Source organism: Odontesthes bonariensis, chromosome 16 (assembly GCF_027942865.1).
Source record: "Odontesthes bonariensis isolate fOdoBon6 chromosome 16, fOdoBon6.hap1, whole genome shotgun sequence".
NCBI classification, from domain to species: domain Eukaryota; kingdom Metazoa; phylum Chordata; class Actinopteri; order Atheriniformes; family Atherinopsidae; genus Odontesthes; species Odontesthes bonariensis.
In genome coordinates this window covers 17,304,164-17,319,990 of record NC_134521.1, presented here as the reverse complement: position 1 = coordinate 17,319,990, position 15,827 = coordinate 17,304,164, and the positions used below count along the sequence as shown (strand labels likewise).

The 15,827-nt window shown below is 43.8% G+C and overlaps 1 protein-coding gene across 4 annotated transcripts; it reads left to right on the top strand.

The window, feature by feature from the left end:
- Positions 1-236: 236 nt before the first annotated feature.
- On the top strand, positions 237-10,756 carry prdm15 (PR domain containing 15). Of its 4 annotated transcripts, XM_075486467.1 has the most exons (25): positions 237-303; positions 876-915; positions 1,103-1,196; positions 1,387-1,540; positions 1,637-1,789; positions 1,883-1,991; positions 2,081-2,164; positions 2,286-2,498; positions 3,977-4,069; positions 4,623-4,826; positions 4,923-5,017; positions 5,102-5,189; positions 5,277-5,444; positions 6,048-6,142; positions 6,270-6,401; positions 6,622-6,762; positions 6,936-7,099; positions 7,288-7,367; positions 7,539-7,658; positions 7,732-7,863; positions 7,956-8,039; positions 8,982-9,157; positions 9,229-9,309; positions 9,409-9,630; positions 9,757-10,756. In XM_075486467.1, the coding sequence occupies exons 2-25, from the start codon at positions 882-884 to the stop codon at positions 10,291-10,293; spliced, it is 3,453 nt and encodes a 1,150-aa protein (XP_075342582.1). In that variant the 5' UTR covers positions 237-303; positions 876-881; the 3' UTR covers positions 10,294-10,756. The 4 variants fall into 4 exon arrangements, with proteins under 4 accessions (XP_075342582.1, XP_075342584.1, XP_075342581.1 ...); XM_075486469.1 differs by lacking the exon at positions 3,977-4,069; XM_075486466.1 differs by having other exon boundaries at positions 5,102-5,444.
- The last annotated feature ends 5,071 nt before the right edge of the window (positions 10,757-15,827 follow it).

The following is a 15,827-nucleotide window of genomic DNA, read 5'->3' as shown; positions in this document are numbered from 1 at the left end:
TGTGATATGAAACAAACAAAATAATACTATATAAATTGAGTGACCTGGCTAAATTTTGTCCTATCATCAAAAAAGAAAAAAGAAAGTTTTGTGGCAATTTAACACTTTTTCAGCACATTTTTGTGGTAAATTCACGGTAGTTCTATTTCTTTACTGAACTGTGTCTTTTTTTATCGTGGTTCTGCCGGGCCTACAGTTCCCATAATGCACTCGGCGCGGCGCGCTTCCGGTCTTGCGCCGTTTCTGGAGCGGATTGGAACCCGGAGTCAGGACTCGCTAAATGAAGGGTGTTTTGCAGAAAAGGTAACGTGAGTCTTCACAAACGTTCTAAAGTTTTCCACAAAATGGCGACGCAGTTTCGTAGGGAAGGTGCAGCCGATTTGGTCGGTTCGCTCCGCCTTTCCCTGGGCCGCTTCTTTAGCTCACTGCCTGGCGTTAAAAAGCACCGACTCCGGTTTGGGGTTTTGCGTCTCCGGTCCATCCGCCATGCCGACTGTTCTTTGTTACATTTTAGTGAAGAGCAACCGCTCAGATCGGAGTTAAAACCCGGCTAGAGTTAGGGAACGACTGAAATCCTGGATCCCATCTCTTACCCGGCCTGCAGACCTTAATATACACGCTCTTACTGTATAACCTATGAGCAGTTTTTGCTGTCATAACACACTGCTGTGTAGTCAGGAGAGCTAATGCATTCAAGTACAGCTGAGGAGCCCCACATTAAACGTTAAGGAGGCTCGGAAGTTCAGTTTAGTTGGAGTCTAATCCATCTAAAAGTAGCTCCTACAGAAAAAGGAACATTTAAAGTCAGTATGACCTGAATGCTGTCACCCCCCCCTCCTTGTTTCATGACATAAACTCCTCTCCCCTGTGTGTAGGTTTTCATGATGGCTGAACAGATACCAGATGAGTACATCTGTGAGTATGAATCCATCCCTTACTGTACTGTATGGCTGACAGTGTGTGAAACTGTGACCTGAGGTTACAAATAACTATGTTTAGTTATTTTCTGTGTTTACGTTCATTCTTTTATTGCAGTCTGAGAAGACGACAGTAATTGGTCAATTTGGGAAATGAAATTAAACGGATGTGAAATGTTTCTCAGGGTGTGAGGACTGCGGTCAGTACCATGACTCTGAGTGCCCAGAACTGGGGCCTCTGGTAACCGTCCAGGACTCCTTTGTCCTCAGCCGAGCTCGGTGAGTGACAGCTGGGCGTGTCGTACAGTAAATCAAGGACTGTGGAAAACAACAGGGGGGCAGATTCACTCCTCCACTTTGTGACTTGTTGATGACGATAATACAGGCACAGACTTTGCAGAGAGTCCGTGGAAGTATGCATCCCATTCTAGATGATTTATTATTGTCATTTGTCTGTTTGTGGGATCAGGTCATCTCTACCCAACAGCCTGGAGATCAGTGAGGTAGCTAACGGGGTGGAGGGGGTGTTTGTCCTGCGTCGGCTGGTAAAGAGGACCCGGTTTGGACCCTTTGAGGCTAAGAGGGTCCCAATCCTGGAGAACGAAGGAGTTTTTCCTTTAAAGGTGCAGCCTGCTGAATCCTGACAGACACAGTGCATTTGTTTTGTTTTATAAGGGGCGATGTGTCCTTTTTTTAATCCTCCATCTTCCGATGGGCAGATCTTCCCAAAGGATGGCGTTGTGGTGTGTTTTGACTGCAGCAGCGAGGAAGATTGCAACTGGATGATGCTGGTGCGCCCTGCCTCCGACCACAAACACCAGAATCTGACGGCTTATCAGCAGGACGATGATATTTACTTCAACACCTCGCAGGTACCTGCCTCCACCTTAAACCTGAGCATGTCAGGAATGCCCGAATGGGGCATTCTCTCTCCCGAACTCCTGCCTCTGATATGTGTTTTCTAGGATGTGCTACCGGGCGCGGAGCTAAGAGTCTGGTATGGAGCTTTCTATGCCAAGAAGATGGAGAAACCTGTGCTAAGGCCGCCGCTCCAACCACAACTACCTCCACCAGGTCGGTTTGTTTGAGGCCTTACGGCACAGATGCTGTGGTAGGGTGTCTTGGCAACATTTGTAACCTCCGCTTAAATGTGTTTTAATCAGATGCAACAGATGCATCTACTAAAGAAGAGACTTTAGAGAAAAGTGGACTCCACTTGTCCGAAGTGGCTGAGGACAGCAGTGGAGGTAGGATCATTCACATCATCCATCACCTCCAGCCAGTGCAGCTCATATTTTAAGATTTGCTGTCATTTCTGGTAGTTTTCAGCCCCTTTTACATGCTCTGCTTTATTTCTGTTGATGACAGGCAACATGCTGAGTCCCTATAACGAGGTGAAAATGGTAACTGTGCTCCCCGTTGACCCGCTGCTGCCCCAGGAGGAGAGCCCGGCTGGCCCCGATGCAGGAGAGGAGAGGGGCCACTCGGCAGCTCAGCCAAGCCGCAAGAAAGGGCAGAACCGAGCGAGGAGAGCAAGGGGACGCAGGCCCGGAGCTGCTGCTGCCACAGGCAAAAACAAAGGTAAGAAAAGAAGCAGTCGGGCTTAAAACTCCTCTGCAAAATGAAGCAGAGATCCATAAAGAAATGCAAAAATACACACACTCAGGGAAATAAAAAAGGATGACAAAATGCAGAAAGAAGAAATAAAACAGAAGTAAATACATCTATGAATGGAATTCAAATGATCTGTGCTTACAAGCAAGGAAGTCATTGTGGTCTCTGAACACTTGTTCTGTCCTAATACTTCCTTTTGGGTTGTGAGCCATCATTCAGCTTTACACGAGGGTTACCACTGTGTTTTCAATCTAACAGCCACAAATCACTACCCTGCAAACAAGAGTTTGGTATGTGAAACTGTTTATTGATTTACTTACATTTTAAATGCACAATGATTACTGCTCCTAATGAGTTTATAGAGTGTGATAGAATAGTCACATGCTTTTATTCTGCACTTTTCTAATTTACACAATAATAAGTTCACATGTGTTGAACTCCCTGATCATGTCTGTATATGAGTGTGTGCTGCTGTCATGGAGGCGTCTCCAGGGAGCTCTCGCTCAGCACGTAAACATGTCAGTCTGACCAACATTGGACGATACTGAAGCTCTCAAAGCCAGACTCACAAACCCATTCCTGCATATATATGCCCAAGTGAAATTAAATGGCCTTGAGTGCTCTGTACATGCTTCAAAGTAAGGCGCAAATATATACATTTGTAAAACCTGCTCTGATTCATGTAGTTTTCTGTTTGTCAGACGGCTTAACGCGTCAGCACATTGTGACTGAAAACAAGCACATTTCCACTAAGTGCCAACTCGCGGCCACTTAAAGCTTTTCCAGACTGTGGCTGCTCTAATAAAATCCTGATTTTCTAACCGTGATGTTTAAAGCGTGATGATGAGACGTAGCTGATGAGATGCTGAGCTGAATTGGATTTGTGTTTTGAGTTGGCTTAAAGAATACTGGTTGAATATTGATGGTAAAATGGCTCATGTCATTTGGAGCCAAACAAATTGTCTGTCCGACTCATAACCTCAGTTCAGCACCTCGCCATCTGCGTCACATATTTTCCTACAAGTGCACACGTTCTCCGCTCAAGTTTGTGTAGATCCCATCTTTTGCAAGAGAAATGGTCTCCTTCGTCCGTGCACAGCCGTCACATGAGTTTCTGATAGAGCTAGTTTAAAGGGATAGTTCGCCTCTTTGGACATGAAGCTGTATGACATCCCATACGAGCAATATCATTTATGAACATTGACTTACCCCCCTGCTGCGTACTGTGAGCCGAGTTCCAGCCTCGTTTTGGCGTTGACCAAGGTAGTCCGGCTAGTTGGCTGGGGTGTAAAAAAATAAAGCGTTTTGCTTCTCAAAACAATATGTGTTCAAAAGAGTAATACATTTGCATCACAAAATCATTCTCCAGAAAAAGTCAGACCTCACAATCGCTTGACGCTATTTTCTCTCCCTTCATATCAATGTGTGCTGCCGCCTGCCGACAGCCGCGCCTGTTACGGCGTTTACTGCTCGGAAGCAGGGGACTGCTCGGTCTGCACTTCGGTCTGCACGGTCTACACAGCACGCAGTCATACAAGGTAGAGAGAAAATAGCGCCAGTATGCAGCGGGGGGTAAGAAAATGTTCATAAATAATATTGCTAGTATGGGATGTCATACAGCTTCATGTCAAAAGAGGCGAACTATCCCTTTAACCCGTCTCCCCCTGCGTAAGATCGGATCACGTTGAATTTTAGATTAAAAGTGTGATTTTTATGTGTTCTTGTTTGAATATCTCATCTTTATCTGAGATGATCATATTGCCAAGATGTTTCTTCTCAACATAACAACATATTTAGCTTTTATTTTTGGCCAGATGATGTCACTGGTCAGTTCACTGCACACTGAACTATCACAACAACCATCAAACTGATTTGCATGAAATTTCCACCCCCCGGATGGGCTTTAATCTCTTCCGTGATCTGCTGACTTTGAATTAAGAACCATTACCAGGACCTTGGATAAATGTTTGTTTAGAAAATGGAACATATGTCTAATTTGAGTGTCTTCTTTTATCATCAGATTACGCTGTCGCCGACATTGCAGCAGCTTCTGTGAGTTTCTTTTTGACTTTGGATTCCTGATGTGTGCAGATGTGAAGCCCCACGCGGAGAGCTCAGAGCCGGTGGCCTCCGAGGTAGCGGCAGCGGAGAGCAGCAGCCTGCTGAGCGCTGCAGACAACACGGCTGTCCTGAAGAGGCACAAACCCAGAGAGCATAAGAGGGTTTACCGCTGCTCCCTCTGCAACAAGGTCTTCCAGAACAGCAGCAACCTCAACAGACACATCCGATCACATGGTGTGTGCAGACGTGAAAAAGCTGGGTTTGGCTTGAGGGTGGTGGGTGGTTGTGTTCATATATGATATTTAAGATCTCCTTCGGGTATCCTTCCAGGGGACAAGCTGTTCAGGTGTGATGAATGTGATAAGTTATTCAGCCGGAAGGAGAGTCTGAAGCAGCACATCTCTTACAAACACAGCAAGAATGTGGTAAGCAGCTCTCAAAGCTTGTGCCTTCAAGGCTTTAGTTTCTCCACTGGTTAATATCTTTGTTATTTTACGTGCTCCCAACAGCCTGACCAGGACTACAAATATAAATGCAACACCTGCGAGAAATCCTTTCGCCTGGAAAACGCCCTAAAGTTCCACAACTGCCGGACAGGTACGCTACATTGCTTTTTGGCGCAAGTGATCTCATTCAGGCCACATCCGGTCCGGTTTGACAGTCTTTTTTTGCTTCCGTCTCCAGACGACAAGACCTTCCAGTGCGATATCTGCTCGCGATTCTTCTCCACCAACAGCAACCTCTCCAAGCATAAGAAGAAGCACGGCGAGAAGCTTTACTCCTGTGAAATCTGCAACAAAATGTTCTATCGCAAAGACGTGATGCAGGAGCACCACAGGAGGCACAGTGTGGGTGAGTCCTGCAAAGGCTTTATTTGGATGTCTGCTCATTCATTTTCACACTACTACTACAGCTTCATTTTGGCTGTTAGCTTCAGGTCATTGTCTTCCTCTCTTCATGGATCCCCCTGTATTTTCATTCAGTTCCCACCTTTCCTTCCGACCAGTGTCAGCTTCTTAACTTCCTTAACAGACGTGCAGAAACTAGGGATCAAACCGATACGATACCGATACTTGGATCTGAGAACTTTCCGATACCGAGTGCCGATACTTCTACCACAAAAAAAATGCGATGAATTGGAAGACAGGTTTCGGTCTCACTAGCCTAACCACACTGTTCCTGATTAGCTTGAAATTTCCTCTAGCCACCAATCTAAAAAAAATACAACAAAAATGACAAGCCACCCTCTGATCGCGGTCTTCATCCAATAAATTGGTATCGGTTAACTTTAACGAGTACGAGTATATTAGAATAGTATCGGCCCGATACCAGTATCGGTATCGGTGCATCCCTAGCAGAAACGGATCTAAAACTCGTATGTGTGTGATTGTCTTGTACTTTCAGTTGACTTTTCCTCTTTTTTGCCACATTTATTCACGTTATGCATGTGGATAGGACCAAAACCGATGAAAAAAGAGGAGCTGGAGGTCAATGGAGAAGAAGGGACCAAGTACAGGAAGGAGCCGTCACCGTGTCCTATCTGCGGCAAGGTACGCCTTAGATTCCCGGCACTGTCCATGGCAGGTCAAATACACTCGTGCCAATCCAGAAAGGAATAAAATGCAGCGTGGGTGTCCACATGTACTTCATCTGTCACGTGGATGTCTGTGTGCACAGGTGTTCTCCTGCAGGAGTAACATGAACAAGCATCTGTTGACTCATGGTGATAAGAAGTACACCTGTGAGATCTGCGGCCGGAAGTTCTTCCGTGTGGACGTCCTCAGAGATCACATTCATGTGCACTTCAAGGTGATACTGAGACCTGCAAAAAGTTCTTATGTTAGCCTGTTAAGACATCGCCTGTTCTGTCACCATTAAGAATACAAAAAAAAGTGGGATTTAAAGGGCGAAAGCTGCAGCTTACAGATATGTAAATTCCCCATCAATCCCGCCCAAGCAGCAAAGGTTTGACAAACTCCACTAAAACAACCAGTTTTAATGACTTCATGAGAGCTGTTTTTGGTTTCAGGACATTGCTTTAATGAACGAGCAGGAAAGAGAGGGTTTCATCAAGAAGATCGGCATCTCAGCAGACGACAGTGATGAAACGGACGATGACGAAGAGGAAGATGATCCCGAGCACCACAAGTACAACTGCAAGAAATGTCAAGTAAGCTTCATCTTGGCAGGGAAGGAGAAATCCTGTGATTTATCCCCACAAACGAGTTGAAGGCTCTTGAGTAATCAGAACATTGATATGAAAGCCTTTCCATGGTATTTAGCTAAAGGACACAGAGTAATACAGAGCAGCCCGTCACAGTTTGTCCACTTTTGTGTGCCTAGTTGTCGTTCGCAAAGGGCAAAGAGTATCTGAAGCACATCATGGAGCAGCACAAGGAGAAAGGCTACGGCTGTGGGATCTGCGGCCGACGCTTTGCCCTGAAGGCCACGTACAACGCTCACCTGGTCATCCACAGAGAGCAGCTGCCCGACCCTGCGGTGCAGAAGTAAGACGACAGGAAGTGGCATTAAACGCTACTTCTAAGCGTTTGTGCATAAAGTGTAATCACTGCTGAGAAGGTTCAGGTTAGGATTAATGAGAGCTCAAGTTTTTATCATCAGCGCTGCTGCTGAAACTAAATGGTCTCATCAGAACTGAAACGAACATGCTGTAATGTCCTGTTCTGTCCCAAAGGTACATCCATCCATGTGAAATTTGTGGCCGAATCTTCAATAGCATCGGTAACCTTGAAAGACACAAGATCATTCACACGGGTGAGCACATTTAGATACCAAATACCCATAAAAACGGCAAATTTTCTGAATTTTTGTGTTGTGAAAAAAGATTATTATGAAATATGTGAGAAAATTCTCATGTCATCTGCTTCTCGGCCTTTAAAAGTCTAAATAATAGCTAACAGGACTGCCTCGTCTCTTATTGTGCAGGGGTGAAGAGCCACGGCTGTGATACGTGCGGCAAATCATTCGCACGGAAGGACATGCTGAAGGAGCACCTCAGGGTTCACGATGACAACCGTGACTACCTGTGTGCAGAGTGCGGGAAAGGTGCGTCTTTTTTTCTCGTTGTGTAAACAACTCGGGCGAACATCACTCTCATAATCCCTGTTTTCCTCTTCAGGCATGAAGACCAAACATGCCCTGAGGCACCACATGAAGCTTCACAAAGGCATCAAAGAGTACGAGTGCAAAGAATGTAACCGCAAGTTTGCCCAAAAGGTCAACATGTTGAAACACTACAAGAGACATACAGGTGAGTTAGACTGGCGTCACGGGACGCACACAAGCACATTTTATCGCCGTTTGTACCACTACGTGTTTGTTCTCTCGCCACCGTGTCTGCAGGTATAAAGGACTTCATGTGTGAATTATGTGGAAAGACGTTCAGTGAGAGGACGACTCTAGAGACACACAAGCTCATCCACACAGGTAAATATTTAGTGTCAGACCATCGTAAGAACCAGGCTCGGTTAGTTCTGCCCGCTGTTAACGCTCAACATGGCAGCTCTGCCGTGTGGCCTCCTTCCATGTTGATTCAAAGCCTCAAAAGTTGAAAACAAAGCGATTCTGCCACTTTATTTATGCGACTAACAATACATGTGGTGGAATAAAAGAAAAATGAATAGATCTATATGTAGTGGAATGGGACGGAGGGTGATCATAGCTTCTCCCAGCTTGAAAGAGTTGCTGGAGAGGTCTGAAAAGTAGCTCAATGTAATTTAGCAACAGTGCTGTCACATGAAGATGAAAAGCATGCGGCGACGACTAGAGCCGTGTCGTTCAATCAAATTGACCGAAAATCAACAGTTTCATTCATTTGTACGCAGTAGTTGGGTCTGATACACATCTGCTTTTTAAATGAAAGTGTCGGAGACCAAATTTAGAAAAAAATTTTAGCATCGGAGCTAAAGCAGCAAAATTGAAATGAATCCGTTTTAGTGGAACACCTTAAGATTTTTTTTAAAAACAACAGAAAATCAATAATCAACCAGGCTGATGTTTGGTCTTCTCTTAGTTTGTACAAAAACTTGAGCATAACCCCCCCACATTTTGACTGACTTTTCTATTATAATATCTCCTGATTGTCTTGTTTTTAAAAGGTTAAATGGGGCTCATATGTGAGAGCCCAAATTAACATAAGACCAAAAGAATTTTATGAATAGAATAAAGTCAAAAGGAGGCAGTTTTATTTAACCTCCACCTAACCCCTGTCTAATCTATTGCACTTCAAGGTATTGGCATCTTTTTCATTTACAGTACAATTAATTAAAGTATTCAACTGTCTATTTAACAAGCGTGTGCACCTTTATTTTGTAGCTCTGTAATGTAGCCAGCGCTCTAAACAAAATGCTTTCCTGTTACCTGCTGCAGTGGGTAAGACGTGGACATGTGTGACGTGCGATAAGAAATATCTGACGGAGTACATGCTGCAGAAGCACGTCCACCTGACCCATGAAAAGGTGGAGGCCCAGTCGTGTGACCTCTGTGGGACTAAGGTGTCTACACGCGCCTCCATGAACCGACACCTGCGACGCAAACACCCCGAGGTGAGTCTGGACAGGACTGAGGGGAAACGATCCGTGTACCGAACTGACGCCGGTCTCCTTCATGCGTGTAGGTGGTGTCAGCGAGGATGGATGAGTTCGATGATCTTCAGGAAAATTCGGCAATCAATAATTCCTCCATCAGTATTGTACAGGTTGGTGTAGTGGGGCAACAACTAGCAGCCGTACTTTAAGTCCCCCCCACCCCGTCGGTGTCTTTAAGCAGTGGTTAAACATTTGCCCTCCTTCCACAGCCCACGCTGACCCTAGAAAAAGACGGCATGTCGCAGGAGCGCCCTGCCCGACCTTCCCGGCACCCCAAGAAGAAGCCGAGAGTTCAAGCTGAGACTGAGCTGTCCGAGTCCGACGACTATGCCGACTTCGCTGAGCCGAGACACGAGCCCATGACCGAATTCAACACCGTCATCGTCGGTGACGAGACTGAGACGAGTTCTGCGGTGCAGAGCATCCAGCAGGTAGATGTGCATATTACGTCCATATTGATTCATTTAAACGTTAGTCATGAAAATATTTCTTGTCTCTCTTTTGTAAATATGTCAGTCACTGAGTTGCTATAATTGACCTGACTGCTGCTTTTTCAGGTGGTGGTCCTGACGGACCCCAACGCCCCGTCAGCCCCCTCCCCCAACAGCTCAGTGGGACTGACCAACATCACTGTCACGCCCATCACCAGCCACGCCCCCGCCCAGTTCACCAGCCTGCAGCCTGTGGCTGTGGGCCACCTGACGGCCAGTGACCGGCCCCTGACGCTGGACAACTCCATCCTCACCGTCACCTTCGACACCGTCAGCGGCTCCGCCATGCTCCACAACAGACCTGCTGAACTCGTCCCGGAGACGGTGGGTCCCACCAGCGGCACGGCGCCCCAGTCTGTCGCCCACTTCATCAACCTCACCACTCTGGTCAACCCCATGAGCCACCAGCTGGAAGCCCCAACTCTGGCCTGGAGGCCCGTACCAGCCGCTGAGGGCAGCCAGGTCACCCCAGTGGTGGAGGGTGCTCAGGGGGAGAGTCAGGAGGTCCAGAGCCAGGGTATAGAGCCGGGGCGGAGCGGCCAGAGCCAGCCTCCCACCCCACAGCAGCAGAGCGGCTCGGCACAGCAGATGTTCAGCTACTGAGCAGATACGGGAGGTGCAGGTCACCTCACTCTCAGACATTGTTACATAGTAGAGTAGATTTTTATCAGACTGTGCATAGCTTTGATCACCATCACCCAGATGCCTCTCCTGACCCCTGGAAAGCCAATTCAAGTGTAAGGATTTCTCGTTTCCTCTTTTTATGCTGAAAAAACGAAGTAGCTGCTAACAATGAATTAAATATTAAGAGAAAATGGTACGATGAAACCAAAGCAACAAGTCGAATATTGAAATGCCTTACCAGCCTCTGAAATGCATGTTTTTAGGATAAACTGCAACAAAAGAAGGAAATGTACCAACCAGAAGAAGAGGATGAACTCTGACATGTTTAAAAAAACATCTCCATCAGGTTAACTGGTGAAATGTTATTTTTGAATCATGTAAACTGTAATTATTGATCATTTGAAATAAGATTTTTCTTTATTACCATTATTTTTTAACAAAATAGCCTTTGGTTTTTATTTTGTGTGTGTGTGTGTGTGTGTGTGTGTGTGTGTGTGTGTGTGTGTGTGTGTGTGTGTCAGCAGTGATATTCCAGCTGAACAGTCAGCTGGTCCGGATCCCAGGAAATCAGCAGCTGATGGCTTTTCCACACACATCATATTATGATTGGGACACACAATCGAGTTCACGATTGTGTGTTTGTGTTTATCAAGTTGTTGGAAAACAGATTAGTTTTGTTTTTTTTAATTAACTGAACAGACTATTAGAATATAAAACTCCACAGCTACAAGTTTTCTAACCATAAAACAAGAATGAGACCCAATATTTTAATATAGTTTTGCGCTCAAAACTCAGTTTCTCAAATGATAAGGAGATGTTTCATGTCTGAAAGCGTTCTGAGATCAGCATTCAACAATTTATGCTGTTAAAAGAAAGACATGGGGTTTCATATTCAGTTTAGTAAAAGCACGAATACCCCCCCTCCCCCCCCCCAAAAAAAAACACTTCTCACTTTGCCTAAAAGAATACACATCCAGGGACGACACTGGTTCTGATGTTGGATCTCCTGGAAAAATGTATTACAGGAAGCCTATGAATTAATTTAACATGTGCTTCCTCAAATTTGTGGCTTGAATTTTCATTGACCAGAAGCATTTTCATTCAGATCTGCAGTCATGTGAAATTGAAAGTCCATCCTCCTTTACTTCTAATGTTTCACAAATCATCTGATTCTTAACAGGTCTTTAAATGAGGTAAATACAATCTCAGATGAATAACAAATATATTTCACCATGTCATTGTTTATTTCACAAAAACTAACCCCAAATGCAGAAGCAGTGTGTAAAAAAACTTGGTAATAAACTCAAATACATCCTTACTGTTTCCGTAGGAATTAAGAGGGTAAGTAGCAGCGAGGTGCTGCTGATCAATGCACTGATTAATTGATCATCAGTAGGTGTGAGCACCTCTACAGAAGTGTTGTCAGTTTGCTGATCAGGTGTGTGTTAACATGATGCCAAGGAGGAAAGACATCAGCAATGATCTTAGAGAAGTAATAGTTGCTGCCCATCAATCTGGGAAGGGTTATGAGGTCATTTTCACACTATTTGGAGTCCATTATTCTACAGAGAGAACAACAAATCATTGGGTCATGCAACAGGACAATGATCCCAAACAGCAACAAATCAAGAAAATAAAGATGTTCCAATGGTCCATTTGAAGCCCACAACCTGATTGAAATGTTACAGTATGAACTGAAAAGACCTGTGTATAAACAAATACCTTCAAGCCACTAAATCATGGGGTGGACTTAGTTTTTTACACACTGCTTCTGCATTTTGGCTCATTTTTTCTGTTAAATAATGATACAAAGTGTAGTAAGTCATGTGTCGTCTCTTATCTGAGGTTATATTTGCCTGATTTAGAGATTTAGTAAGGACTAGGTGATTTATTTATTTATTTATTTTTTGATACCTGAAACTCGAGAACTGAATAAGGTGAAAAAGTTATTTTTCACAGGACTGTATAACTGCAAAGATGTTCATTTCTGACGAGCAACCGAGAGATGAAATGAATGAAAAAACTGAAATTCACAATCATCCAAACTTTAGAGATACTGAAGAGAAAGTGTTCTAAAGCATCCCTTTCATGCCTAAATTCCTTTCCCACAAGCAGATGGAGAACCAGAATAAGGACCTTCATCACCACACATCACGGTTCAGGTGTTGCCTTCACACTCTTCAAAACAAGAATGAACGTTTAAATTATACATGGCCAAATACGGCCTTTTGTGTTGGAGATGAGTGAAGGTGTAGCCCTGCCCTGGGGTATCTCTGCAGAGACAGGTTTCACGTTTTTGGTATCGCAAATGAGCTTTTCTGTGGTACAAAATAAGCCCTCACTTCTCATCATAAAATGCTTTGTTTAAAATATTCCACTAGATGGCGATGTTTTGTACATTGTTAAGTTCAATACCTATTCGCATTTTTATTTATATATGGGATATCTATTTGTTTTCAGTTTGAAAAATGGGAAATAAGGGCGACAGACCAACAACCACACCCAGACCAGCCACAACTGATGTCAAACTAATACACTTTAGGGTGTAGAACAAAGGAGGATTTAACACATGTGAGGAAAAGTGGAAAGTCCGGTTTCCTTCTTTTAATCAGATGAAAAGAAGCGAATCAATTAACACTTCAATAAAAGCTTATTGTTAATTACGGTGATGAAGAGGTGTGACAACACATTTGCACTTTACACGACGGGCGGAGTAACAGCTCCAGGGGTCTTTAGTTCACATTACTTTCCACTGCGCATGTTAATGCCCCGCGAGAGCTGCAGCCTCGGGGGACCAAACACTGAGCAGTGGCAGAGGGTGGCATCTGAAATGAAGCGTGTCTCCTCACGTACAGCTCGCTGCTTCAGCAGCATCACCGGGACAGTCTCATTAAATCTAAACCCCGGTCCTTCCAGTTTCCTCATTCATGCTGGAGACCAGGGTGGAGTGTGTTGACATCATGTCTCAGATGGAGGTGGATTAAACGGGCTCAGAAAGCACACAACACCGAACAAAAGAAAAAGCACCACAGTTATGTTTGTTGACACTGTACACGTTGTCCACCCACGTGCCAACACTTAGGACCCATAAAACATGTTACACGTGAAGTGACCTCAAAGGGACTGTGTGAAAATTACACTATTTGCAAAAAAGAAGATGCAGGGGGACTGTTCCCTGTCGCAGATTCTTCCTCCCAGGTAAAAAAAAAAACAAAAAAACCGACCTATCTCTAAAAGATTATCAGGAATAACTCGGTTTTGACACTCACTGTACTTTCACCTGAACACAACCACCTAATGAAAGCGACCGCGAAAGTGAATTTTCTTTAAGTGTTAGGGGCTCAGATTTCAGTGACCTTTAAGCCTGGTGTCTGGCTCACAGCAAATTGTTTTCATTAAGAGGGATTTATGCCTTCATGTCTGACTGACATGTACCACTCCAGAGATGTAGCTACAAGTCACGGTGATTGGGCTGCTTGCTTTGCTCAAATACAACGATACTCTGTGTATGTAACAGGCATGTTGATCAAATTAAACCTATACTCCCCCTGCAGCTATGTTCACATTACGTGTGTTTATTTTTCATCTATCTTCTCTCTTTTCTATGTTGCAGTCATGTTTCAGTGACATCGATTGCTGTTAATCAATTATAAACCCCCACGTGCTCACCGCAACGGAGGTAACTTTTTTTTTTCAATTACATTTTTAGAAATCTTGTCTTCAAGCAGGGCTTTGGGAGTCCAAGCTGATGTTGAAGTATACCTCTCATATGACAAATCGCACCCTTTTAACATCCAAACCACATAAATGTGGCATCAGAGGCGTGATAATGGACTGGTTCTAAGATTTGCAGAGCATAAATCATTCAATTTGGCAGCTGAACACCTTGCAGCACAGCTGGGCCCCAAACACTTTATCTTGTATATTGATTACTTATCTGAGGAGTCAGATATCCTTTGATTTTGTTTGTATGATATGCAAATGAGTTATTCTTATTTGCAGATGGCACAAACTGTTTTTGTTTGGAGAATTAATTAGCATATTCATTATCATTACTGCATATATAGAGGGACACGTCTGCTCCAAAGGATCAGATAATTACATGTTAAACTGCAAAGCAATGTTTGTATTGTATTGTTCACTCACGATGGCATACTTGTATGGAGGTTTGCAGCTGTGCACGGGTTATTAATTAGAGATCAGTGGAAATATTGCTGAGGCGAGCGGTTCGATCAATTCAAAACCTCAATCGAAAACACCACAGTAACCATAAACCGATAAAATCTATACAGTTCAAATTAAAAGATGAAAAAACACAAATCCACCAGTGAACTTACAAAAGGGATTTGAACTGAGAGCAGGTCGTGGTGAACAAACATCCTTCAGATGTCACAATGCAAGAACCAGCTAAAAGTAAACGCGCACCAAACTGTGGATTTCACAAGAATAGTGTTTAAAAGATTGTTTGAGGATATCTAAATTCAAAAGAATGAATGTAAAGTGACTAAAATCCAGTTGTGTAAATGCGAAGAGCTCACTTTTCTTTATTATGATCATTATACTATTGTATAATTGTACTATTGAGAGCATACTGTGGTGGATGGTTCACTGGAAGTAATGCAAAATGATGGCGGTATTTTGTGGTGACATTATCATATTAAGTGGCCTAAGAAGGGACAGGAACTATAAAAGCTTTTCATCTTATTCATCTTTAACTTGTTTTCTTCTCTTATTCCTTTCTCAGCAGGTGTTATGGAGCTTTTTGATGTCTCTGTTTGACCCTCAACCAGTGGAGACAGGTCTGGTTTTACTGGAAAAGAGAAATCTTTCCACTGTCCCCTGCTGCCCTGTCCATGCTCAGTGCAGGGAAGTGAAGAGTCAAAGCTAAAACGTTGCTTTCTTTTTCCGGGGCAACTTTGCATGACTTCCACTAACACAGTTATGATGAATTGGATTGATTTAGATTATAATTTGTCTGAATTGGACTATGTTTTAAAAACACCTTGAGACATCTTTTGTTGTGAATTGGCCCCATTATGAATAAAGATAATGAAGTATTCTTGTGCCGGTGCTGTGCAAAGCTTTGTGATTTATTTTCTATTCGCACAAGACATTTATCTAAATCACAGTAAAATGACACTGTTTAGTTGCATGGTGTTGTGTTACTGGTGTATTTATGTGTTGACAGTTCTCAGTTACGACACATTCTCGAACCACTGTCCATATCATATAATCTTCCTTTTGTTATGACATATTGTGTCTCTTTAGCTCAGGGGGTGGTTAGTTGTATAACGGGCTACAGCGGGACAAAAGTGTGTTCATGACATGACACATTCCCTAGTTTCTGGACTCTGGGTTGTTCGAAAGAAAACTGAAGACTACGGGGTATCTGTGAAATAATAGTCTTATAGGTACTCATGTTTCCTCAGCAAACTTTTCCATCTCTTCTCTGTGTTTCAAAACCAGGATGTGATGTCATAGCTGAAGGCCCAGCCCCTCTTTTTACCTGAAGA